The sequence below is a fragment of the Lithobates pipiens genome, unplaced genomic scaffold (genome assembly GCF_037356315.1).
Source record: "Lithobates pipiens isolate NorthernLeopardFrog02 unplaced genomic scaffold, aLitPip1_a1.2 Scaffold_19, whole genome shotgun sequence".
NCBI lineage: Eukaryota > Metazoa > Chordata > Amphibia > Anura > Ranidae > Lithobates > Lithobates pipiens.
In genome coordinates, this window is record NW_027507764.1 from 285,066,967 (window position 1) to 285,092,696 (window position 25,730).

A 25,730-nucleotide genomic window follows, 5' to 3' on the forward strand; every position below is an offset into this window, starting at 1 on the left:
TCAGAATTAAGCGATCACATTCAAACTCATGTTAAATAGTAGTCAGTACACACCTCTCATCATTTAACCACTTGACCACTGGGCACTTAAACGCCCTTAATAACCAGACCAATTTTCAGCTTTCGGTGCTCACACATTTTGAATGACAATTACTCAGTCATGCAACACTGGACCTATATGAAATTGCTGTCCTTTTTTTCACACAAATAGAGCTTTCTTTTGGTGGTATTTAATCACCGCTCGTTTTTTAATTTTTTGTGCTATAAAAGAAAAAATACCGAAAATACAGTAAAAAAAAATAATTTTTCTTTGTTTCTGTTATAAAATTTAGCAGATTAGTAATTTTTTTTTCATAAATTTTGGCCAAAATGTATACTACTACATGTCTTTGGTAAAAATAAGTACAAATTGGTGGATATTATTTGGTCTTTGTGAAAGTTAAAGAGTCCACAAGCTATGGTGCCAATATCTGAAAATTGATCACACCTGAAGTACTGACGGCCTATTTCTATTCTTGAGACCCTAACATGCAAGAAAAGTACAAATACCCCCCAAATGACCCCTTTTTGGAAAGAAGACATTCCAATGTATTTAGTAAGAGGCATGATGAGTTTTTTAAAGTTGTCATTTTTTCCCACAATTCTTTGCAAAATCAAGATTTTTTTTTGTTCCTTTTTTCACAAAATTGTCATATTATCAGTTTATTTCTCACACACAGCATATGCATACCACAAATTACACCCCAAAACACATTCTGCTATTACTCCCGAGTACGGCGATACCACATGTGTGAGACTTTTACACAGCGTGGCCACATACAGAGGGCCCAACATGCAGGGAGCGCCATCAGGCGTTCTGGAGCACCCAGGACAATTCTGACATTTCTCTCCTACATGTAAAAATCATCATTTATTTGCTAGAAAATTACATAGAATCCCAAACATTTATATATTTTTTTTAGCAAACACCCTGGAGAATACAATGGTTGTCGTTGCAACTTTTTATCTCGCACGGTATTTGCGCAAAAATTTTGTTTTAAAAAAAGAAAAAAGTTAGCCCAATTTTTGCATAATGTGAAAGATGAAGTTACGCTGAGTAAATAGATACCTAACATGTCACTCTTCAAAATTGCACACGCTCGTGGAATGGCGCCAAACATCGCTACTTAAAAATCCCCATAGGCGACGCTTCAAATTTTTTTTTTACTGGTTATATGTTTTGAGTTACAGAGGAGGTCTAGGGCTAGAATTATTGCTCTCGCTCTAACGTTTGCAGAGATACCTCATATGTGTGGTTTGAACACCGTTTTCATATGTGGGCAGGACTTACGTATGCGTTCGCTTCTGCATACGAGCACATGGGGACAGGGGCGCTTTAAAAAATGTTTTTTTTTTTTTTTTAATTGTTTATTTTACTTTACTTTATTTTAGTTTGACATTTTTTTTCCCCAAAAATACATTTTTTGATCACTTTTATTCCTATTACAAGGAATGTAAACATCCCTTGTAATAGGAATATGGCATGACAGGTCCTCTTTACAGTGAGATATGGGGTCAATAAGACCCTACATCTCACCTCTAGGCTGGAAAGCCTGAAATAAAAAATAAAAAAGATTCTGGCTTTGATCGTATTGGCGAGTCGGTAGAAGCACCGGAGGGCGGCGGGAGGGGGGGGGGATGTCTATGGCTGGGTATTGCAGGGTATCACCGACTATGGCTGGGTATCTCAGGGTATCTCCAAGTATGGCTGGGTATCTCCAAGTATGGCAATTTATGGCAGGGTATTGCAGAGTATTGGCAGGGTATTGCAGAGTATTGGCTGGAATTTTACTGCAGAGTATTGGCGGGTACTGCAGAGTATTGGCGGGTACTGCAGAGTATTGGCGGGTGTTGCAGAGTATTGGCGGGTGTTGCAGAGTATTGGCTGGTGTTGCAGAGTATTGGCTGGTGTTGCAGAGTATTGGCTGGTGTTGCAGGGTATTGGCTGGTGTTGCAGGGTATTGGCTGGTGTTGCAGGGTATTGGCTGGTGTTGCAGGGTATTGGCTGGTGTTGCAGGGTATTGGCTGGTGTTGCAGGGTATTGGCTGGTGTTGCAGGGTATTGGCGGGTGTTGCAGGGTATTGGCGGGTGTTGCAGGGTATTGGCGGGTGTTGCAGGGTATTGGCGGGTGTTGCAGGGTATTGGCAGGGTATTTGCTGGTACTGCTGGTACTGCAGAGTATTTGCAGGGTATTTGCTGGTACTGCAGAGTATTGCTGGTACTGCAGAGTATTGCAGGGTATTGAGGGGTTAAATTTCGGTGAGCAGCGATGTGGGCACTGCAGATGCAGCCCACAGCGCTGCTGACACCGATCTCTTGCCCCTCCGCTGTACCGGTCGGTACAGAGAGGGGGAGGGAGGAACCGGCATCATAACATGACGCCGGTTTGTTTACAAGTGATCACTCCGTCATTTGACGGAGCGATCACGTGGTAAACGCCCGCGATGAGCTGCCGTTTACCGTGATCCGTGATGGTCACGGATGCTCTCGAGTGTGCGCCCCAGGGGGCGCGCAAGAGCAGAATTCTGGGAGGACGTCATATGACGGCCTCCTAGAGTTAAACAACCGCCCTGTAGCCGTCATTCGGCTATGGGCCGGTTGTTAAGTGTTTAAAGTGCCTCTGATTAACCCCAAATAAAGTTCAGGTGTTTAGTAGGTCTTTCCTGACATTTTCTTAGTCGCATTCTACAGTAAAAGCCATGGTCCGCAGAGATCTTCCAAAGCATCAGAGGGATCTCATTGTTAAAAGGTATTAATCAGAAAAAGGATACAAAAGAATTTCCAAGGCATTAGATATAGTGTGGAACACAGTGAAGATAGTCATCATCATGTGGAGAAAATATGACTCAACAGTACCAAGAACTGGAGGTCCCTCCAAAATTGATGAAAAGGCAAGAAGAAAACTGGTCAGGGAGGCTGCCAGGAGGCCGACCACAACATTAAAGGAGCTGCAGGAATATCTGGCAAGTGCTGGCTGTGTGGTACATGTGGCAACAATCTCCCATATTCTTCATATATCTGAGCTATGGAGTAGAGTGGCAAGATGGATGTTTTTCTTTGTAAGAAAAGGCAAAAACACATCTCAAGTCTCCCAAAAACGTGCGAGAAAATGTGTTATGGTCTGATAAAACCAAGGTTGAACTTTTTGGCAATAATTCCAAAAGATGTTTGCAGCAAAAACAACACTGCACATCACCAACAGAACACCATACCTACCCACATTGAAGCATTGGGGTGGCAGCATCATGCTTTGGGGCTGTTTTTCTTCAGCTGGAACAATGGCTTTAGTCAAGGTAAAGGGAGTTATGAACAGTTCCAAATACCAGTCAATATTGGCACAAAACCTTCAGGCTTCTGCTAGTAAGCTGAACATGGAGAGGAACTTAATCTTTCAGCATGACAACGACCCAAAGAATACATTCAAATCAACAAAGGAATGGCTTCACCAGAAGAAGATTAGTTTTAGAATGGTCCAGCCAGAGCCTAGACCTGCATCCGATTGAAAATATGTGGGGTGATCAGAAGAGAGCTGTGCACAGAAGATGCCCTTGCAATCTGACAGATTTGGAGTGTTTTTGCAAATAAGAGTGGGCAAATATGGCCAAGTCAAGATGTGTCATGCTGATAGACTCATACCCAAAAAGAATGAGTGCTTTAATAAAATTAAAAGGTGTTTCAACAAAGTACTGGTTTAAGGGTCTGCACACTCATGCACCATATTTTATTTTTTTATTTTTTCTTCTCTCCACCTAAAAGATTAGTCAAGCAATCATGCTTGTTTGACTCTTTTTTGCTGGCATAGGGTATACACAGTCCGATAAGAGTGCATAGTCTAGGGTGACTCCTTACTTGACGGCAGTCAACTTCTATATATGGTGAAAAAATCTCCATCTTCCCCATGAACTATTTTTAGTTAACCACGATTCATCAGTTTTGAGCTTCAATCATCACATGTGGATTTTTAAAATTTGTTATTTTTATAGCACTTTGCACTTTATATTATATGGTGATTCATTTATGCCATCTATTTATTATTTATTATACAGGTTTTATATAGCGCCAACAGTTTGCACAGAGCTTAACAAAATAAAGGCACAAATTACAGTTACATTACAATTTGGTACAAGAGGAATCAGAGGGCCCTGCTCATTAGAGCTTACAATCTAAAAAGGAAGGGTCAATTGATACAAAAGGTAATAGCTGCGGGGGATGAGCTGATGGAGGAAGTAGAACAGTGTTAGTTAGAAGCAGGATAGGCTTCTTTAAAGAGAAGGGTTTTCAGGGATCGTCTAAAGATGGATAGATTAACCACTTTCAGACCGGACCATTTTGCTGGTAAATGACCAGAGGTCTTTTTACACTTTGGCACTGCGCTGCTTTAACTGGTAATTGCGCGGTCATGCAATGTTGTACCCAAACGAAATTTGCGTCCTTTTCTTCCCACAAATAGAGCTTTCTTTTAAAGGTATTTGACTGACTCTGCGATTTTTATTTTTTGTGATATAAACGTAAAAAGACCGCAAATTTTTTAAAAAAATGATATTTTCTACTTTTTGTTATTAGAAAAATCCAATAAACTCAATTTTAGTCATACATTTAGGCCAAAATGTATTCAGCCACATGTCTTTGGTAAAAAAAAAGTCAATAACTGTATATTTATTGGTTTGCGCAAAAGTTGTCACATCTACAAACTAAGGTACGTTTTCTGGAATTTACGCAGCTTTTAGTTTACGACTGCCTATCTCATTTCTTGAGGTGCTAAAATGGCAGGGCAGTACAAAACCCCCCCAAATGACCCCATTTTGGAAAGTAGACCCCCTAAGGAAATTGATAAGTGGCATGTTGAGCCCATTGAATATTTTATTTTTTTGTCTCAAGCGATTGAATAATGACAATTTTTTTTTTTTTTTTTTTTTTTTTTTTTACACAAAGTTGTCATTAAATGATATATTGCTCACACATGCTATGGGCATATGTGAAATGACACCCCAAAATAAATTCTGCTGGTTCTCCTGAGTACGGGGATACCACATATGTGGTACTTTTTGGGAGCCTAGCCGCGTACGGGGCCCCGAAAACCAAGCACCGCCATCAGGCTTTCTAAGGGCGTAATTTTTTGATTTCACTTCTCACTACCTATTGCAGTTTTGAAGGCCATAAAATGCCAAGATGGCACAAAACCCCCACAAATGACCCCATTTTAGAAAGTAGACACCCCAAGCTATTTGCTGAGAGGCATGTTGAGTCCATGGAATATTTTATATTTTGCCACAAGTTGCGGGAAAATTACAAACTTTTTTTTTTTTTTTTTTTACACAAAGTTGTCACTAAATGATATATTGCTCACGCATGCCATGGGCATATGTGAAATGACACCCCAAAATAAATTCTGCTGCTTCTCCTGAGTATGGGGATATCACATATGTGGGACTTTTTGGGAGCCTAGCCGCGTACGGGGCCCCGAGAACCAAGCACCGCCTTCAGGCTTTCTAAGGGCGTTACAGTTTTGAAGGCCATAAAATGCCAAGATGGCACAAACCCCCCCCCCAAATGACCCCATTTTGGAAAGTAGACACCCCTAAATTTACGGGTACACTAGTGAGACTAGGTAATAAATGGCGGGTGCCCTGAAACTATAAAAAAATAATTAACCAACCAGCGTCACCTGTAACAGTTATATGGTGATCACTGGTGAAAGGGTTAACTAGGGGGCAATCAGGGGGCTTTATGCGGTAGTATATGGGGGTCCCTGGCGCTATAAAAAGCTGCGGCGAACCTAAATACCTACCTGCCTAACTAGTGTCACCTGTGACACTAATACAGCGATCAGAAAAACGATCGCTTATTAGGCTGGGTTCACACTGGAGCGATGCGGGAACGCCATGAATCCGCGGCGGGTTCCCGCATCGCATGCCTCCCGGCGGCAGTTCACACTGCCCTATGCGAACTGCTGGGAGTGTCAGTGAAATGTTAATGACACCCCCAGATCAGTTCGCATATCGCAGTGCGATCTGCAAACTCGGATCGCATGGTGTGAACACCCATGTGATCCGATTCTGCTGCGGACCAAAAAAAGGGTCCCGTGCGAGTTTGCGGCGGGTGCAACGCGAATTCAGCCATACTATCTGTATGGCTGAACTCGAATCGCACAGAGATCGGATGTGATTTGCACTGCAGTGCGGTGCGAATCACATCCGTTCTCATAAACCGCTGCAATGTGAACCCAGCCTTAGTGACACTGGCGACGGGGGGTGATCACGGGGTTAAACCTTTATTGGGGGGGTTAGGGGGGTACCTTAGAACTAAAGGGGGCTAACCCTAACTGCCCTAACAGTTATTACAGTCACAAATGACACCCGCCGTGTGATCAGGGGGTTAAACCTTTATTAGGTAATAAATGGCGGGTGCCCTGAAACTATAAAAAAATAACTAACCAACCAGCGTCACCTGTAACAGTTATATGGTGATCACTGGTGAAAGGGTTAACTAGGGGGCAATCAGGGGGCTTTATGCGGTAGTATATGGGGGTCCCTGGCGCTATAAAAAGCTGCGGCGAACCTAAATACCTACCTGCCTAACTAGCGTCACCTGTGACACTAATACAGCGATCAGAAAAATGATCGCTTATTAGGCTGGGTTCACACTGGAGTGATGCGGGAACGCCACGAATCCGCGGCGGGTTCCCGCATCGCATGCCTCCCGGCGGCAGTTCACACTGCCCTATGCGAACTGCTAGGAGTGTCAGTGAAATGTTAATGACACCCCCAGATCAGTTCGCATATCGCAGTGCGATCTGCAAACTCGGATTGCATGGTGTGAACACCCATGCGATCCGATTCTGCTGCGGACCAAAAAAAGGCTCCCGTGCGTATTTGCGGCGGGTGCGGCGAATGGCTGAACTCGAATCGCAGAGATCGGATGTGATTTGCACTGCAGTGCGGTGCGAATCACATCCGTTCTCATAAACCGCTGCAATGTGAACCCAGCCTTAGTGACACTGGCGACGGGGGGTGATCACGGGGTTAAACCTTTATTGGGGGGGTTAGGGGGGTACATTAGAACTAAAGGGGGCTAACCCTAACTGCCCTAACAGTTATTACAGTCACAAATGACACCAATGCAAAAAAAAAAAAAAAATGCATTGGTGTCACTGTGACTGGGGGGGCAGGGGTAATTGGGGGGGTGATCGGGGGGTAAAGGGGGGGTGTGAGTGTGCCTGGCATGTTCTACTGTGTAGTGTAGTGCTTGTGCAACTCACCGATGCTCTCTCCTCGGTGCCGGAACGAAAAATACCGACACGGAGGAGAGATTACATCACTTCCTCTCCTGTGTTTACATTACAGGAGAGGAAGTGATGCAATGCTTCACTCCCATTCGTCAGGAGCGATCGCGAGGGGGTGGCCATGAATGAATGGCCGCCTCCTCATCTCCGATCGCTCCTGCACGGATACCGACCGCCGCAGGCACCGGGCGGGGGCCCGATCGGGCCCCCGACCCGCGGGAAGGCAGGGACGTACATGTACGCCCATATGCCTGCCCGTGCCATGCTGTCGACGTACATCGTCGTGCGGCGGTCGGGAAGTGGTTAAGGGGACAGTCGGACAGATTGGGGTAGGGAGTTTCAAAGGATGGGAGAATCTCTGGAGAAATCCTGGAGGCAAGCATGGGAGGAGGTGACAAGGGAGATAGAGAGCAGGAAGTCTTGGGAGGACTGAAGAGAGTGCCTTGGTTGGTATTTTGGGACTAGGTTAGTGATTAGCTGGGGGCAGAGTTATGGATGGCTTTGTAAATTGTTGTTAGTACTTTGAATTTTATTTGTTGGGTGAGTGGAAGCCAGTGCAGGGATTGGCAGAGAGGGGTGGAGGACACTGAATGGTTGTTAAGGTGGATGAGTCTTGCAGCAGCATTCATTATGGACGGAAGGGGGGATAGTCTATGTAAATGTAATCCAATGAGGGAGTTGCAGTAGTCGAGGCGAGAGCTAACCAGGGAGGGAATTAGAAGCTTGGTGGCGTCATTAGTTAAAAAGAGAAGTATTCTGGCAATGTTGCGGAGGCTAAGGTGGCATGATTTGTACAGGGATTGTATGTGGGCCTGAAAGGACAGTTCAGAGTCTAAGGTTACCCCTAGCACCCTGGCATGTGGGGAAGGGCTGATAGATGTGCCATTGATCTTGACAGAGAAGTCAAGGGAAGGGGCACGTGGGGGAGGAAATATTTAGAGCTCAGTTTTAGATAGATTCAGTTTGAGGAAGTGGTTTGACATCCAGGCTGATATATCTGTTAGCAAATCATTGATGCATTAGAAGATTGATGGGGTGAGCTGAGGGGCAGAGAGATACATTTGGGTGTCATCAACATATAAATGGTAGTGGAAGCCATGGGAGGCTATCAGCTTACTCAGGGAGGACGTGTAGATAGAGAATAGTAGAGGCCCAAGGACAGAATCTTGGCGGACCACAATGGTAAGAGGAGTTGGAGAGGAGGAAGTGGAGTTGTAAGTGACACTGAAGATTCGAACCAACAGAGAGTGCAGCCAAGGAGACAAAGCAAATTTAGTTTTTTGAGGAGGAGGGGGTGGTCAATTGTATCAAAGGCAGCAGAAAGGTCCAAGAGTAAGAGTATGGACAAATGACCATTGATTTTGCCTGTAAGTAAGTCGTTTATGAGTTTTAGGAGGGCAGTTTCTGTGGAGTGCTGTGGGCAAAATCCAGACTGAAGGGGATCAAGAAGGTTATGTTCAAAACTTTCAAAGAGTTTGGAGGCAAAAGGGAGTAAAGAGATGGGTCTTAGGTTAAGATTGGTTGGGTCTCGTGAGGCCTTTTTTGCTATAGGAGGGACTAGCACATTTTTTAGAGGGTTGGGGAAGATTCCAGTAGTCAGAGGTTGAAGATATGAGTTAAGGAGTGTAGGATAGAGTCAGATGGTGACCGTAGTATTTGAGAAGGAACAGGGGTCCAGAGGGCAAGAGGTTAGGTGGGCTTTAGAAAAAAGCATAGTGACTTCCTCTATGGTAGCTGGGTTAAAGTAATTAAGTGTTGATTGTGAAGGAGGACAAGGAGTTTAAAGTAAGGGAGATATCTGTAGAGTGAAGATCTCGAGACGAATTGTCTCAATCTTATTTTTGAAGTGATTAGCAATCTCCTGGGCAGTGAGTAAGTTAATGGATGGAGGTAATGGAGGATGAAGTAGAGTGGTAAAGGTAGAAAAACGTTGACGGGGACTGCGTGAGAGGGTGTTGATGAGAGTGATAAAGTAGATCTGTTTGGCAGTGTGGAGGCAGGAATGGTATTTTTGAAGGGCAGATTTATATTGGCTGAAACCGTGCTGTGACTTAGTCTTACGCCACAGACGCTCAAGAGCGCGGCTACATTTTTTGAGGCTTCTGGTATTATATGTCTGCCAGGGTTGTAGCGGTTAGGGCCCGATTCTGCATGTAGTGAGAGGGGCGAAGTTATCCAGGGTGGATGACAGTGAACTGTTGTAGACAGAAGTGGCCAAGTTGGGGCAGGACAAGGATGAGATTTTCTCGTAGAGACAATCTGTAGAAAAAAGAAGAGAAGGGTTAAGATGGCGAAGGTTTCTACAGGTAATAGTTTTGTAGTTGGAAGGCAAGGAGGAGGCAGACAAGGAGAGAGTGAAACTAATAAGGTTGTGATCAGAGAGAGGAAAAGGAATATTGGAGAGGTTGTGCGGAGTGCATGTACATGTACAACCAAGTTTGTATTTGCACATTTATATGTTCATTGTTTCATATTGGCAATTTTTTTCTTGTTTATGCCATATTGATTAGCGCTGCCCTTTATTTTGATTCGCCGTCATGCTACGTCAGTAGCATAAACGGCCACTGGGGGTGCTTACGTGCCGCCGGAGGCGCGCGCGCCCCCCCCCCCCACCCACTCGCTCTCTGAGGGGATGCGAGTGCCGGCGGTCTCAATCACCACGATCTGCCACGGGCTGTCACGATCGCTCCGGACACACGAAGAACCAGGAGCTGTGCGTGTAAACACATTTTCTGGTTCTCTGAGCAGTGAACTGACAGATCGTCTGTTCATACAGGGTATGAACAGTGATCTGTTAGTTTCCCTGCACAGTCCCATCCCCCCTTTAGTTAGAACACTCCCTAGGATACATATTAACCCCTTCAATGACCCCTAGTGTTAACATCTTCACTGCCAGTAACATTTTTACAGTAATCAATGCAACTTTAATCGCAGTATCGATGCCAATGGTCCCAAAATGTGTCAAAATTGTCCGACGTGTCCGCCTTATGTCGCAGTCATGATAAAAATTGCTGATCGCCGCCATTACTAGTAAACAAAAAAACCTATAGAAATGCCATAAAACTATCCCCCATTTTGTAGACGCTATAACTTTTGCGCAAATTAATCAATATACGGTTATTGTGATTATTTTTTTTTCACCAAAAATATGTAGAAGAATACGTATCTGCCTCAACTGAGGGAAAATAAATTATATCTTTTTTGGGGATATTTATTATAGCAAAAAGTTAAAAATAATGCGTTTTTTTCAAAATTGTCGCCCTTTTTTGTTTATAGTGCAAAAAATAAACACAGACGTTATCAAACACCACCAAAAGAAAGCTCTATTTGTGGGGAAAAAAGGACGTCAATTTTGTTTGGGAGTCATGTCGCACGACTGTGCAAATTTCAGTTAAAGCGTCGCAGTGCCAAATCGCAAAAAGTTGTCTGGTCTTTGCTCAACCAAATGGTCCAGGGCTTAAGTGGTTAAATTACACACCGGTTGACTCTGTTTAATGGGGGGCTGAATACAAATGCATGCCACACTTTTCAGATATTTATTTGTAAAAAATGTTGAAAACCATTCATCATTTTCCTTCCACTTTACAATTATGTGCCACTTAGTGTTGGTCTATCACATAAAATCCCAATAAAATACATTTACGTTTTTGGTTGTAACATGAAAACATCTGGAAAATGTCAAGGGGTATGAATACTTTTTTCAAGGCACCGTATGTATCATTTTGATGGACTTACTCGGAAATTGTTTTGCTACACGTTTCAATGTTTTGTTATATTATTTGTGATTATTGATAATTGAACGAGAAGGGCACGTAGTCACTTTCTAATTAACCATTTGTGTCTCATATTCAGACCTACTGCGTAGCTGCTCTTGTATTTTGATTGGTATACACATTCTCTTTTTTGGATTATCATATAATATTTTTTGATTTTGAAAGTGGTGTGGTCACACATATTTTAGCCACGATTTATTAAGGTGCATAAGCACAGGATTTAATAATAATTTTAAGTTGTATTTTATTGACTGGATGTTTTGGTACTGACATTTAACCATAAAGAATGACAAGAGTGTGAGTTATCTGACAGAGTGCTAAGATTTCCCATTATATTTGTCTGAGTTTAATGAAAGCTGCATAATATTTAAGAGCATGCTATGAGAGACAGCCTTTGCAAATTTGGTTTCTATGACCGCTTTAATCTTGTTGAACAATGGTCTTGGACAGAGCAGTGAGCTTATAGGTGTCTGTGATCCAATATACATTAGAAAATGCTGCTAGAAGGGGGGCATGGCCTGACGGGGGGCGTGGCCTGACGCTTCATGGGGTAGGATGTGCTGATCAGAGCTCCAGCTATTAATCATGCAAATTACTCCTGTGGCATCTGAATCGATCACTACATCGCCTGTAAAGGTACCTGGGCATCTTCACAATCTCCCAGCTAGCCCCCGGAGGCCCTTGGTTTAGCTGCGACCCATGCGGAGTGGCGATCTCCTGCTCGGCGGCCGGCAGAACTAGGAAAGTCCCCGGCTTCGGCCTACTCCTGGATCCGGCCTACAGGACCACTCTGCGTGTGATTGGCATTGATTGCAGAGTCACCCCAGACTCCGAAGGTATGTCACCAACGAAATCGCAAAAGGCAGCAGCGGCAAAACTAGATCAATTTCGCCCACAGGAAATGAGTGCTCTGGAGGCCGAGGACGCTTCACAGAAGGTGAGGGGGGGTGAACAACCAACAAATGACATTAATAGACTGTTGGAAGCAATCGCTTTATGCAGAACCTCACAGCGCAAATTGAGGAGGTGAAAATGGATATTTCCCTCATTAGGCAAGACTTTCATGCTCAGAGACCAGGTGACGGAGACCGAAACCAGGCTGAGCATAGTGGAGGACGCTGTTCCACCCTTGCAGTCATCCTCCATTTGCATGCAACAACAGATCCACCAACTCCAGGCTAATCAGGATGACATGGAGAACAGGCTGAGAAGATGCAATTTACGCTTCATTGACCTGCCAGAGGGGACTGAAGGGAGGGACACTACAACTTTCCTGGAACAACTCCTTATTACTGCCTACGAGCGGGAATCCTTCTCCCTCATGTTTGCAGTGGAGCTGGCGCACCGCATTCCAGCCAGACCCTCACTGCTGGGGGCCCCCCGCACCTTCATAGCTAAACTCCTCAACTATAAAGACCGGGATGCAGCACTGAGAATGGCTAGAGAGAAGGGCAATATTCCAGTGGGCAATGTTAAAGTGGCCATTTTCCCGGACTTTTGAGCAGAGATACGCCACCGCCGCCAAACCTTTATGGAGGCCAAACGCAGGCTAAGAGATCAGCGCTACAAATACTCCATTCTTTTCCCTGCTCGCCTTAGGGTGGAAAATGATGGCTGCCCGATATTTTTTGAGGATCCGGAGGATGTTATTTCTTGGCTGGAGCAACGAGCCCTACCTGAAAGAGTTGCATGATCACATCCCAGGAGCTCAGCCCGAACCTGTCCATTCTTGCAACTACCCCTTTGTTTTACTTTTTGATTGTTGTTTTTTTCCTTTCTCCTTTATCTGTGCTCACGACAGTTCCTAGTATGGATCCCTACTTTTCCAGAATCGCATGACTGCGTGGTTCCTACAGCTGGATGGGAAGCTTGCTAGGATATGCACGTTTGCAGCCAGGGAACACTCTAAAACATGCACTATAGGCCCATGATGGCATTAGGAAACCATTATTACCTCAATGTGAGTACAGAACATAAATCTCAGGGATTTAAGGCATGGGAGCCATATTGATCATACCTGTTTTATTGCTTGTATTTACATACTACTCAAGACCACACTGAATGTGCAGCTGCCGGGCAGCGGAATCCTACCAACTTCATGCAGAGTGCAGCGAGACTTTACCCCACACACCACTAGGAATCGCTATAATGCTGATTGGACATTTTTCTGGAGATGGTTGGTTATCGACGGTAAACTACAGGGTGGTGGGAGAACCCTGACCTATCCTGATCTATTGATATGGCTGGCATCCCCGGCTTGATACATAAGCCAGGAACTCAGTATATTGTATTACCATATATGTATATATTGGAAGACAGCGTATTCACCAGTTGGGACGCAACAGTTCAGGGAACAAGCCCGCACCAGTTGGGTGGGGTGCAGGGCAGGGAGGGGGGAGGGAGTTATTCTAGTTATAGTTTTGTTGGGTTTTTGTGCATATCAAATTCAGACAGCAGGTACCGCCTCGTGGAAAGGAGTTATGTGAATTGTTATATATGTTCTGCGAGATATTCATATTGAAATACATGATTTTGCTAATTGATTTCCATGACTTTCCCCCATGACGTCTTTAAAGTTTATCACATGGAATGTGAGGGGTGTACGCGAGAAAATCAAGCGTGCGGCAGTCCTCCCTTTCCTCAAGAAACAACATGCAGATGTAATAGCCTTGACAGAAACAAATGTTAAGGGGAGCATTCAGATGGCACTTCGCCGACCATGAGTCGGTTGGGCTTTCCATTCTACCCACTCATCTCATGCCAGAGGGGTCTCAATTTTGGTTGCCAAATCAGTACATTTTGAGTTGGGCGAGTTATCCACTGACATACAGGGGCGGTATGTATTTCTCTCAGCTAAATTATATGGTGAACCCCTCCTTATATTGGCTTTCTACATACCTCCCCCTTTTAACATCACCGCAATTAAGGAGGGATTGTCCTTTATGGCCCGTCACCCCACAATACCTGCAGTCTGGATGGGCGATTTCAATTCTACGCTAAACCCAACTCTTGACAGGTTGCAGTTGACTTCGCCCACCCTGAACACTCCTAATGAAACTAAATTATCTGGGCTCATCTCTACCTTTCATTTAACGGACACCTGGAGACACAAATTCCCACACGCGCGCTCCTACTCCTGTTTTTCATCCACATATAATTCTATGTCCCGCATAGATCTCATACTTGTCTCTCATAGTTTAACACCTCGCCTGGTGGAGGCTGCATTCTGTCCCAGGACACTCTCGACTCATTGTCCCTATTGGATCACATTGTCCCAATTGATAGACCGCCAAGGGCTTGGCGCTTGAACCCATTCTGGCTCTCGCTCCTACCAGAAGATGATGAGCTTGAGAACAAATTTAAGTTATACTTCGCGGAAAATGATGATTCAGCATCACCCTCTGCGGTGTGGGATTCATTCAAGCTCTTCGCCCGTTCGGTGTTGTTCACCAGTATTAATAAGATTAAGGTGGACGCCGCTGTTACCCTCAACTCCTGCGAAGGCTGACACGCTTAAATTACACACTAGAGCAGCTACCCATCTCCAATTTCAAAAGGCCAGGCAAAAACTTTTCTTCTCTAAGCAGAAGATGTTTGAACATGGGGAGAAAGCAGGCAAATTACTTGCGTACTTGTGCATAGTGAAGACAGACCCCAGGTGGTGATTACACTGTGTGGCTCTGGTGGACAAGAAATCACAGACCCACCTACAGTAACCTCCATGTTCAGAGATTTTTTCGCTGATCTTAATAGGACAACAGCTCCCGCTCAGACAGACTCAATGTCTTTTTTTTTTTTTTTTAGGGATATTGATCTCCCGCAGCCCTCAAATGAACAGGCTGACCTCCTGGAGGTACCCATCACTATGGACGAAATAGCGACAGCCATTGCTAGCTTTGCTAGATCTAAATCCCCGGGGTCGGACGGTCTCCCGATTGAATTCTACTCCCAATATAGCGACACCCTTATCCCTAAATTACTGGCATTGTATAACCACCTCTTTGAGTCACAAGAACTGCCTTTGTCCATGACAGAGGCAACAATAGTCCTCATCCCTAAGCCAGGGAAAGACCCAGGGTACCCAGAATCTTACCGCCCCATATCCTTGCTACAGGTGGACATCAAAATACTAGCCAAAGTCTTGGCTATTAGGCTCAATCAGGTCATCCTCTCCTTGATCCACGCGGATAAAGCGGGCTTCATGCCGGGTAGGAACACCTCATTCAATCTTAGGAAATTATTTATCAACATGCAAGCCACACATGAAGAGGTGGCAACACGGGTGGTGGTGACTCTAGATAGGGCAAAAGCGTTCGACTCGGTGGAGTGGAGATGCTTGGAGGGCTATGGCTTTGGTCCCAAATATATCCGGTGGGTTCAATTACTGTACCGGGCACCCACGGCTAAAGTGGTGGCCAATGGATGACAGTCTCACATGTTTGACCTCAGTAGAGGCTCGAGACAGGGCTGCCCATTGTCCCCATTACTTTATGCACTAGCGGCAGAACCCCTTGTGATATCCATCCGAGCAGACCCAGAGATTAGAGGACTGAGAGTGGGCTTCTTGATTGAAAAAATTTGTATGTATGCAGATGACACGCTATTATACCTGTCCGATTCGGGCCTGTCCCTACAGACTGCACTCTGCACAAACAAGCTCTTCGGTCTGTTCTCAGGGTTAAAAATTTACTGGGATAAGTCAAAAATCATACCCCTCGACAGCTTCCCGCCCTCGGAAATGCCAAGCCAACTTACTACTACAAAGAGTCAATGTCATCAAATACTTAGGGATACAAATCTCTAGGTCCCCCGCAGATTATTTTTCTCTCAACATAGAACCCCTCATCTCCCTAGTTAAAACTAAAGTGAGGATTTGGTCTTGGCTTCCACTTGGGGTTCGGGGTCGCCTAAATGTAATTAAAATGGTCCTGCTTCCCAAGATTCTCTTTGTACTATGGCATACCCCTGTATTTCTCCCCCTGAAATACTTTAAGTCTATGGAGGCCCTGTTAAAACCTTTTGTGTGGGGTACCAATAGACACAAACTAGCGTGGCAGACCCTTAAAAATCCAACTGAGCTGGGAGGCATGGCTCTCCCTGATTTCAATTTATATTAGGTGGCATCCCAGCTATCGCAGCTATTCCACATTGACAAGAGGGATAGTCAGAGATTTCTAACTCTTCTATGTCCCGGGTGGGCGCAGCACACCAAAGACCCACTGTGTGCGATCGCAGTGGGTGTACAGGTGTTGTAGCGAGGGGAACTTAAACACACATTATATCAATACAGGAGAATATGGGACCTAGCCTCTTCTAAACTTGAAATTCCACAACATAGTGATTACACGCCACTGTGGCACAACAAACACCTACCCGAATTAGCCAAACTGCAAGACACAAGTTTATGGGCCAGACAGGGAGTGTTCTATTTACATCATATACTAAAAGATGGACGCCTTAAAACCTTTGATTTGCTTAAAGAGGAATTTACCCTCCAAAACCGAATGTTCCTTAGATTCCTGCAACTCTGCCATGCAACACAGTCGCAGTTTCCTGACTCAATCCCAGAATCTGCACCTAATGCCGTCATGGCAGTGATTAAGGGCACAGACCCCCATAAGTTAATTTCACCATTTTATAACATGCTCTCCACCCCCATATCTACCAAAATTGCATATAACTTGAAACCTAGGTGGGAGAGGGAGGTGGGCTTAATGACAGATGAGGAGTGGGGGGAGGCGTTGGAGACATGCAGGGCTGTATCCCCTAAATTGTCAGACCGTTTGTCACAGCTTTATATATTCTGCACAGAGCGTATCTTACACCCCTCAGGGTGGCAAGGTACAAACAAAGTCCACAATGTGCTTGCTGTGGGGACTGGAAACAGACACTTTTTTCCATCTGATTTGGGCCTGTCCCAAGATCCAGGGACTATGGAAGCAAGTAGTAACATTCCTTCATGACACTATGGGCTCACCTCTAGCACTTGACCCAAAACAGTGCCTCCTTGGAATCCTTCCTGATACCATTGACAAGTACACCAAAATCTTTCTGCATGAGACACTATTTTCAGCTAGGAAAATAATAGCCAAAAAATGGATGAGACAATCACCCCCAAGGATGGTAGAGTGGAAACTTGAAGTGAATACTACTTTACCATAAGTACAATAAGTTATGGGATCGCTGGTTACAAGAGTCTGATACCTGTGTGTAGCATAGCAAATTCACAGTAAATTGAAGCAACTACTATGCCATGTACAGTTGAATGTGATGCTCCATTTATTGTAATATTGCATTTATAGAACTCACCCTTTTAACTTATCTGAACTATGCAATGCAAAATCTTCTTCGAGTATGTATATGACGTCAATATACCATGTATGCACCATATGTTTAATAAAAACCTATGTTTAACGTAAAAAAAAAAAAAAAAAGGCAGTCTTGGCCAGGGTAGGAGAATTCAGATGACATTGAAAAAGCTAGAAGGCAACATGTGGTAGTGGGAGAGGTGAGTGTGCAGCATTATTACTATGTAGCCTATTGTATGATTGTGTTATGTATATTCAGTGTTTTTTAATGTGCGACAGGAACTAGAGGAAACCTAGTGTTTGCGTCTTGTCACTTAAAAAGAATAAAACTATACTGAGTATGTAAGCTTACATATACTCTATGTACTGATTTGTTATTTGTTAAAGTATATTGCTTATTTTGCATATTTCATCTAAAAAGAGCAGATTGTGTGGAAATACTAAGAAAGTGTGGAGATCACAGCAAATTTCCTGAAAGCCACAATGCTGAAAGCATATGCGAAATGCTGTCTTCCACTGATGACACAGAGGACTGTATTCCTTTGGAAACTTATCTTCGTAAGTACCAGTCTATATTCTTGTATTAACAACATTGAAATGTATCCTTCATAATCAATGTAATATATTATGCTGTGTGTGATTCGGTGCAGCAATAATAAAAGTAAGGCAACATTTAAAAGCAAAAACTAGGAAAAAATAGAAAACTCATGCTTAATAGAGTCCTAACACTTTTAAACTTAAAAATTAGAATTTATATTTTTACTGTCTTGGTCTGCATCTACAGTAAATACAAAAGAATGGATGCAGATATTCTTTTTCCTTGTTCTTGTGCCTAAATGTAGGAAGCTTGCATACTGTAGCTGTGCTCCACTAAAGACATTTCAAATTATGTCTGATCCAGTAATTTCTTTACTGGAATATAAATTAATGTAATACAGTAACCAGAAGGATGTATTTTGCATATCTCTACACAGCATGTCCTTATTTCATATTTTCTGCAACTTCTTAACCAGTTCCCGACCGGCGCACGCCGATGTACGTTGGCAGAATGGCACGGGCAGGCGTATTGGCTATCGCGTGCGTGCCGCCAGCGGCACGTTCGTGTGCCAGTCAGGACCCCTGTCAGTCTGGTCACGGGTCCCGCGGACTCGATCGCCGCGGGGATACCCACAATCGTCTCACGGGGTGGCTGAGCGGGTAGATGCTGTTTACAATGTCAAAAATGTCTGATGTGTCCGCCACAATGTCGCAGTCACAATAAAAATCGCTGATCGCCGCCATTACTAGTAAAAAAAAAAAAAATATTAATAAAAATGCCATAAAACTATCCCCTATTTTGTAAACGCTATACCTTTTGGGCAAACCAATCAATAGCTTATTGCGATTTGTTTTTTTACCAAAAATATATAGAAGAATATGTATCTGTCTAAACTGAGGGAAAAAAAAGGTGATTACTGTAAAAATGACTGGTCCCAAAAATGTGTCAAAAATGTCCGATGGGTCCCCCACAATGTCGCAGTCACAATAAAAATCGCTGATCGCCGCCATTACTAGTAAAAAAAATAATAATAAAAATTTATTAATAAAAATGCTATAAAACTATCCCTATTTTGTAAACACTATAACTTTTGCGCAAACCAATCAATAATCGCTTATTGCGATTTTTATTTTTACCAAAAATATGTAGAAGAATACGTATCGGCCTAAACTGAGGGAAAAAAATGTTTTTTTATATATTTTTGGGGGATATTTATTAGAACAAAAAGTAAAAAAATTATGCGTTTTTTTTCAAAATTGTCGCTCTATTTTTGTTTATAGCGCAAAAAATAAAAACCACAGGGGGATCAAATACCACCAAAAGAAAGCTCTATTTGTGGGAAAAAAAGGTTGTCAATTTTGTTTGGGAGCCACGTCGTATGACCGCGCAATTGTCAGTTAAAGCGACTCAGTACCGAATCGCAAAAAGTGGTCTGGTCTTAAGCCAGCAAAATGGTCCAGTCTGAAAGTGGTTATTATAACTTTTGTTTTACAAAAGCCCTGAACTGAAGTACAGGGAGAATGCTTCAGTACGAGTAATTCTTCACTAATGTATGTATCAATTGTTTACTTTTATTGATCTGCTTTCCAGAGATCATCCACTGAGCCTAGCTGTGTTCATGTACACAAGCAGGATGCACTATCTAGCAAGTGCTGTTTGCTGGCAAGGGAGATAGACAGAGTTGACCATACTGTAATTGTCAGCATGTTAACCACCTCAATACAGTGCACTTAAACCCGCTTCCTGTCCAGACCAATTTTCAGCTTTCATCTCTCTCAGGCCGCGTACACACGGGCGGACTGTTCGCCCAACTTTGTCCGCTGAACAGTGTTTCAGCGGACAGTCCGCTCGTGTGTGGGCTTCAACGGACAGTTTCAGCGGACAGTCTGACGAACAAAGTTTTTCGGAATTCCCGTAAGACAGTCCGCTGAAACTTGGTTTGAGCGGACAGTCCGCTCGTGTGTAGGCTTGTTCGACAAACTAAGTGTCGCGCATGCTCAGAAAGGATTTACACGGCGAAGGTTGCATTGCAGTGTATTGGACGTCGTATTTTTCGTCCCGTCGTACGTGCCGTTCACGTCATCGCGCACGGTTTCAGCAGACTGTTCGTTCATCGTGTGTGGTCAAGTCCGCTCATGCAAATTTTGAGCGGACTGTTTGTCGGATTGTTTGACAAACTAAGTTGGGCGAACAGTCCGCCCGTGTGTACGCGGCCTCACAGTTTGAATGACAATTACTTCATGCAACAATGTACCCATATGAAACTTGCATCCTTTTTTCCACACAAATAGAGCTTTCTTTTGGTAGTATTTAATCACTAGTGTTTTATTTTTATTTTTTGTGCTATCAATTTAAAAAAACTTAAATTTTGTGGAAAAAATGCATTTTTCTTTGTTTCTGTCATAAAATGCTGTTAATTAGTAATTTTTCTTCATAAATGTTGGCCAAGATTTATACTGCTACATAGCTTTGGTAAAAATAACCCAAATTAGTGTATATTATTTGGTCTTTGTGAAAGTTATAGAGTCTACAAACTATGGTGCCAATCACTTAAGTACAAATACCCCCCAAATGATCCCTTTTTAGAAAGTAGACATTCCAAGGTATTAAGTAAGAAGCATGGTGAGTTTTTTTAAGTTGTCATTTTTTTCCCACAATTTTTAGCAAAATTAAGATTTTTTTTTTTGATTTTTTTTTTTACAAAATTGTCATATCAGGTTATTTCTCACACACAGCATATGCATACAGCAAATTACACCCCAAAATACATTCTGCTACTCTTTTCCAGTATGGTGATACCACATGTGTGAGACTTTTACACAGCCTGGCCACATACAGAGCACCAACATTGAAGTAGCACCTTCAGGCGTTCCTACGAGCAAAAACGACACATCTCATTTCAAAACTACCTATTAGCCCTTGCACACACAGTCGGACATTCTGACGGAAAATGTCCGATCGGACCGTGTTGTTGGATAAAATTCGACCGTGTGTGGGCTCCATCGGACTGTTTCCGTCTGAATAACCGACCGACAAAGTTTTAGAGCTGGGCTATAAAATTTTCCGACAACATGATCCGATCGGACTTTGTCCGATCGTTTGTAAAGAATTCTGATTGGACAAAGAGCCACGCATGCTCAGATCAAATTCCTAGACCAAAGCTATTGGCTACTAGCCTGAACGTAGTCCCATCGTAACGAAATAACGTCATCCCGTTACGAACGATCGGATATTCCGACAACTTTGTCCGACCGTGTGTATGCAACACCAGTTTTGGACAAAATCCGTCGGACAAAATCCGACGGATTTTGTTGTTGGAATGTCTGACCGTGTGTACAAGGGCTTACACTTTTGAAGGCCCTGGAGCACCAGGACAATAGAATTGCCCACAAAATTACCCCATTTTGGAAAGCAAACTCCCCAATGTATAATCTAAGAGGCATAATGAGTCTTTTGAACGGTTCATTTTTTTCCAGAAGTTTTTTGAAAATGTGGGGGAAAAAAATTAAAACACATTTTTGTTTTTTTACACAAAATGCATGTATAGAGCAAAAATTACACCCCAAAACACATTCTGCTACTCTACCCGAGTATGGCGATACCACATGTGTGAGACTTTTACACAGCCTGGCCACATAGAGACGGCTAAACATTGAAATAGTACCTTCAGGCGTTCTACGAGCATAAATTACACAGATCATTTCATTCCTACCTATCACACTTTTGAAGGTCCTGGAGCACCAGGACAGGGGAATTACCCACAAAATGACCCCATTTTGGAAAGCAAACACCCCAACGTATATTCTATGAGGCATGGGCAGCAGATAGGTACTCTGGTACTCTGATGGGCTGCAGATAGGTACTCGGATGGCCTGGTGACAAGTACTCGGGTACTCTTGGCTGGTGACAGGTACTCGGGTACTCTTGGCTGGTGACAGGTACTCGGGTACTCTGGGCTGGTGACAGGTACTCGGGTACTCTGGGCTGGTGACAGGTACTCGGGTACTCTGGGCTGGTGACAGGTACTCGGGTATTCTGATGGCCTGGTGACAGGTACTTGGGTACTCTGATGGCCTGGTGACTGGTATTCGGGTACGCTGAAAGGCGGTGAGAGGTACTCAGGTACTCATATGGACTGTGACAGGTACTCGTATGGATTGTGACAGGTACTCAGGTACTCAGATGAACTGTGACAGGTACTCGGGTACTCAATGGACTGTGACAGGTACTCGGGTACTCAATGGACTGTGACAGGTACTCGGGTACTCAATGGACTGTGACAGGTACTCGGGTACTCTGATGGACTGTGACAGGTACTCGGGTACTCTGATGAACTGTGACAGGTACTCGGGTACTCTGATGAACTGTGACAGGTACTTGGGTACTCTGATGGACTGTGACAGGTACTCTGGTACTTTGATGGACTGTGACAGTGTCAGAAACCATGAAACGGACTGAGACAGAAGTACAATCAAATCACACTTGTTTATTAATAAAAATAAAAAGGTAAATAGAAAAAAACGTAGTCAAGCATAGCCAGAGTCCTGTAACCAGATCGGGTAATCAGCCACGCCAGAAGTCAGGGATCCAAGGAGAGCAACCGCAAGCAGGATAAGAAGTCAGGTGGGATGTCAGCAAGCCAGTCTAAACAAACAGCAGGAGATGGTTCCCTGTGATGTGACCAACGAGAAGGCAAATGAAAAAGTGAACAGGAAGGCTTTAGCTAGGCGGGTCAGACGAGCATCATCGGGAACAGCTGGTAACTGTGGAAAGAGAAGAGAGCTGGCAATTAGTCGACAGCTGAGCGGCCAGCCCAGAGGAGGAAGGACTAAGCCAGCCCTGACAGTACTCCCCCCCCCCCCCCCCCAACGACCCCTCTCCCTCGGAGGGCCACCGGCTTGAGGGGAAACCATCTATGGAACTCGCGGAGGAGAATTGGGGCATGTACGTCAGAGGATGAAACTCAGGAGCGTTCCTCCCGACCATAACCCTTCCAATGCACCAGGTACTGTATGCGCCTACGGAACCTACGGGAGTCAACAATGGATTGTACCTCATACTCCTCATGGTTCTCAACCAGAATAGGGTGAGGACATGGCACAGAGGTGGTAAATCGGTTACAGACCAACGGTTTCAATAAGGAGACATGAAACACATTAGAGATGTGCATACTAGGAGGAAGGTCCAACGCATAAGCTACTGGGTTAATCCTGCGAAGGATACGGAACGGCCCCCAATAAACCAAGGTGCAAACTTCAGTGAGGGAACACTAAGCCGGAGGTTGCGAGATGACAGCCAAACCCTGTCCCCAACCTGGTAGGAAGGCGCAGGCAGGCGTCTGTGGTCAGCATGGAGTCTGTACCTATCATTAGCATGACTCAAAGCCTCCTGGACTTGTACCCAAGTGGAACGAAGACCACGGAGATGCTCCTCTAACGCAGGAATACTCTGCGGAACAAAAACGAGTCAGGCAACATGGAAGGTTGTAAACCATAATTCGCCATAAATGGAGACAATCGGGAGGCAGAATTCAAGGCACTGTTGTGAGCAAACTCTGCCCAAGGTAATAGGTCAGACCAGTTGTTATTTTGGTCAGAAATATAGCAACGTAGGAATTGCTCCAAGAACTGGTTCGTTCTGCGGCCCCATTAGACTGCGGGTGATACGCAGAAGAGAACGCAAGCTGGATTCCCAACTGTGTGCAAAAGGCTCGCCTTAACCGGGAGACAAACTGACTGCCCCTATCCAAGACAATCACCTTGGGTATCCCATGTAAGCGAAAGATCTCCCGAGCAAAAATGGAAGCCAGCTCCTTAGAGGCGGGCAACTTCTTAAGTGGAATACAATGACACATCTTTGAGAACCGGTCAACCACCATAAGGATAACAGTGTTGCCTTGGGAGTTGGGCAATTCCACAATGAAATCCATAGACAGGTGAGTCCAGGGCCTCTCTCCATTGGGTATGGGTTGTAGGAGGCCCACTGAAAGGTGTCGTGGAGTCTTACTCTGAGCACACACGGGACAGGCAGCTACGAAGGCAGTAACATCAGCCCGTAGACTAGGCCACCAGAATTGTTGGGAGATGGCCCAAATGAGTTGATTCTTCCCAGGATGGCCAGCTGCCTTGGGAGAATAGAAAGTCTGGAGCAATGCAGTACGGAGACTCTCTGGGACAAAGCATCGGTCACTAGGTTTATCAGGAGGAGCATGGACCTGAGCAGCAAGAATTTTGTCACCCAAAGGAGAAGTAAGACTGGTGTGAACCGTATCCAAGATACAATCAGGAGGAATCATAGGAACTGGAAACCGACTCCGACTTGGAAAGGGGGGGGGGGGAAAATTGTCATGACAAGGCATCAGCCCTTACATTCTTAGTACCGGGTAAGAATGAGACAATATAATTAAAGCTCGAGAAGAAAAGAGCCCATCGCGCCCTTCTGGGAGAGTCGCTTAGCCTCAGACAAGAATGTACGTTTCTTATGGTCAGTAAGAATAACAATGGGCACAGTGGTACCTTCAAGGAGATGTCTCCATTCTTTCAGGGCTAAAATGATCGCCAACAGCTCTCTGTCACCAATCTCATAATTGCACTCAGCAGGTGACAATTTCTTGGAAAAGTAGCCACACGGATGCATAGCGCTCTCAGAGTTAGGTCCTTGAGACAGAAGGGTGCCAACTCCCGTCTCAGAAGCATCAACTTCTAGGATAAAAGGCAACGTAGGATCAGGATGTGCCAACACAGGAGCATAAACAAAGGCAGCCTTGAGAGTCTCAAAGGCCTTAATGGACTCCGGAGACCAACTCTGTGGGTTACCGTCCTTTCTGGTCATATCAGTCAGAGGCTTGACCAGAGACGAGAAGTTACGAATAAACTTCCGATAGTAGTTGGCAAAGCCCAGGAAATGCTGCAGAGGATGTAAACCCATGGGTCGAGGCCACTGTAGGACTGGCCTCATTGTTCCAAGCAACCTCTGCTGCCAGAGTACGGAATTCAATGGCGTAGTCGGCAACAGTTCTCGTACTCTGATGGACATGAGGCACTTGGCAGCAGAAGCAGAGCGTGCAGGAACGTCAAAACCCCTTTTAAAGGAGGCCACAAACTGAGGGTAACTCGAGACAACAGGTTTTTGCGTCTCCCATAGAGGGTTAGCCCAGGCCAAGGCTCTCTCAGAAAGCAAATATATCACAAAACCTACTTTGCTTCTGTCCGTGGGAAACGCCTGGGGCAGCATTTGGAAGTATATCTCAACCTGATTGAGAAACCCTCTGCATTGAACTGGATCGCTCCCCAAATCGCTGGGGAAGCAGAGCAGAACCAGACATACCTCTTATAGAGGTAATACTCGAGGCGGGTGCCTGCACAGAGACTGGCACAGCAGCAGGGACGGCCTGCGACTCGGGTTGTACCAGAGCAGCCACCGTGGGGAATTCCAGATGAGCCGTGTGATTCAGGACCGTTTGTAATGCCAAGGCAAACTGATCCATGCGGTGATCTTGCTCATCCAATCTGGAAAAAATATTACCAACAAGTGGATTGACTGTATCTTCTAAATTCATGGCCTTTGCGTACTGTCAGAAACTATGAAACAGACAGAGACAGAAGTACAATCAAATCACACTTGTTTATTAATAAAAATAAAAAGGTAAATAGAAAAAAGCATAGTCAAGCATAGCCAGAGTCCTGTAGCCAGATCGGGTAGTCAGCCAGTCCAAAGTTCATTAACCAGATCTGGTAATCAGCCAGGCCGGAAGTCAGGGATCCAAGGAGAGCAACCGCAAGCAGGATAAGA

At 44.5% G+C, this 25,730-nt stretch overlaps 1 protein-coding gene across 8 annotated transcripts in view; it reads left to right on the forward strand.

Moving 5' to 3' along the window:
- Positions 1-25,730, forward strand: part of RECK (reversion inducing cysteine rich protein with kazal motifs) — a 909,451-nt gene that overhangs the window by 578,300 nt on the left and 305,421 nt on the right. For all 8 annotated transcript variants that reach the window (XM_077491985.1, XM_077491988.1, XM_077491986.1 and 5 more), the window contains one exon: positions 17,823-17,959. In XM_077491985.1, the coding sequence (XP_077348111.1) occupies positions 17,823-17,959 (137 nt within the window). The remainder of the gene's footprint in view (positions 1-17,822; positions 17,960-25,730) is intronic.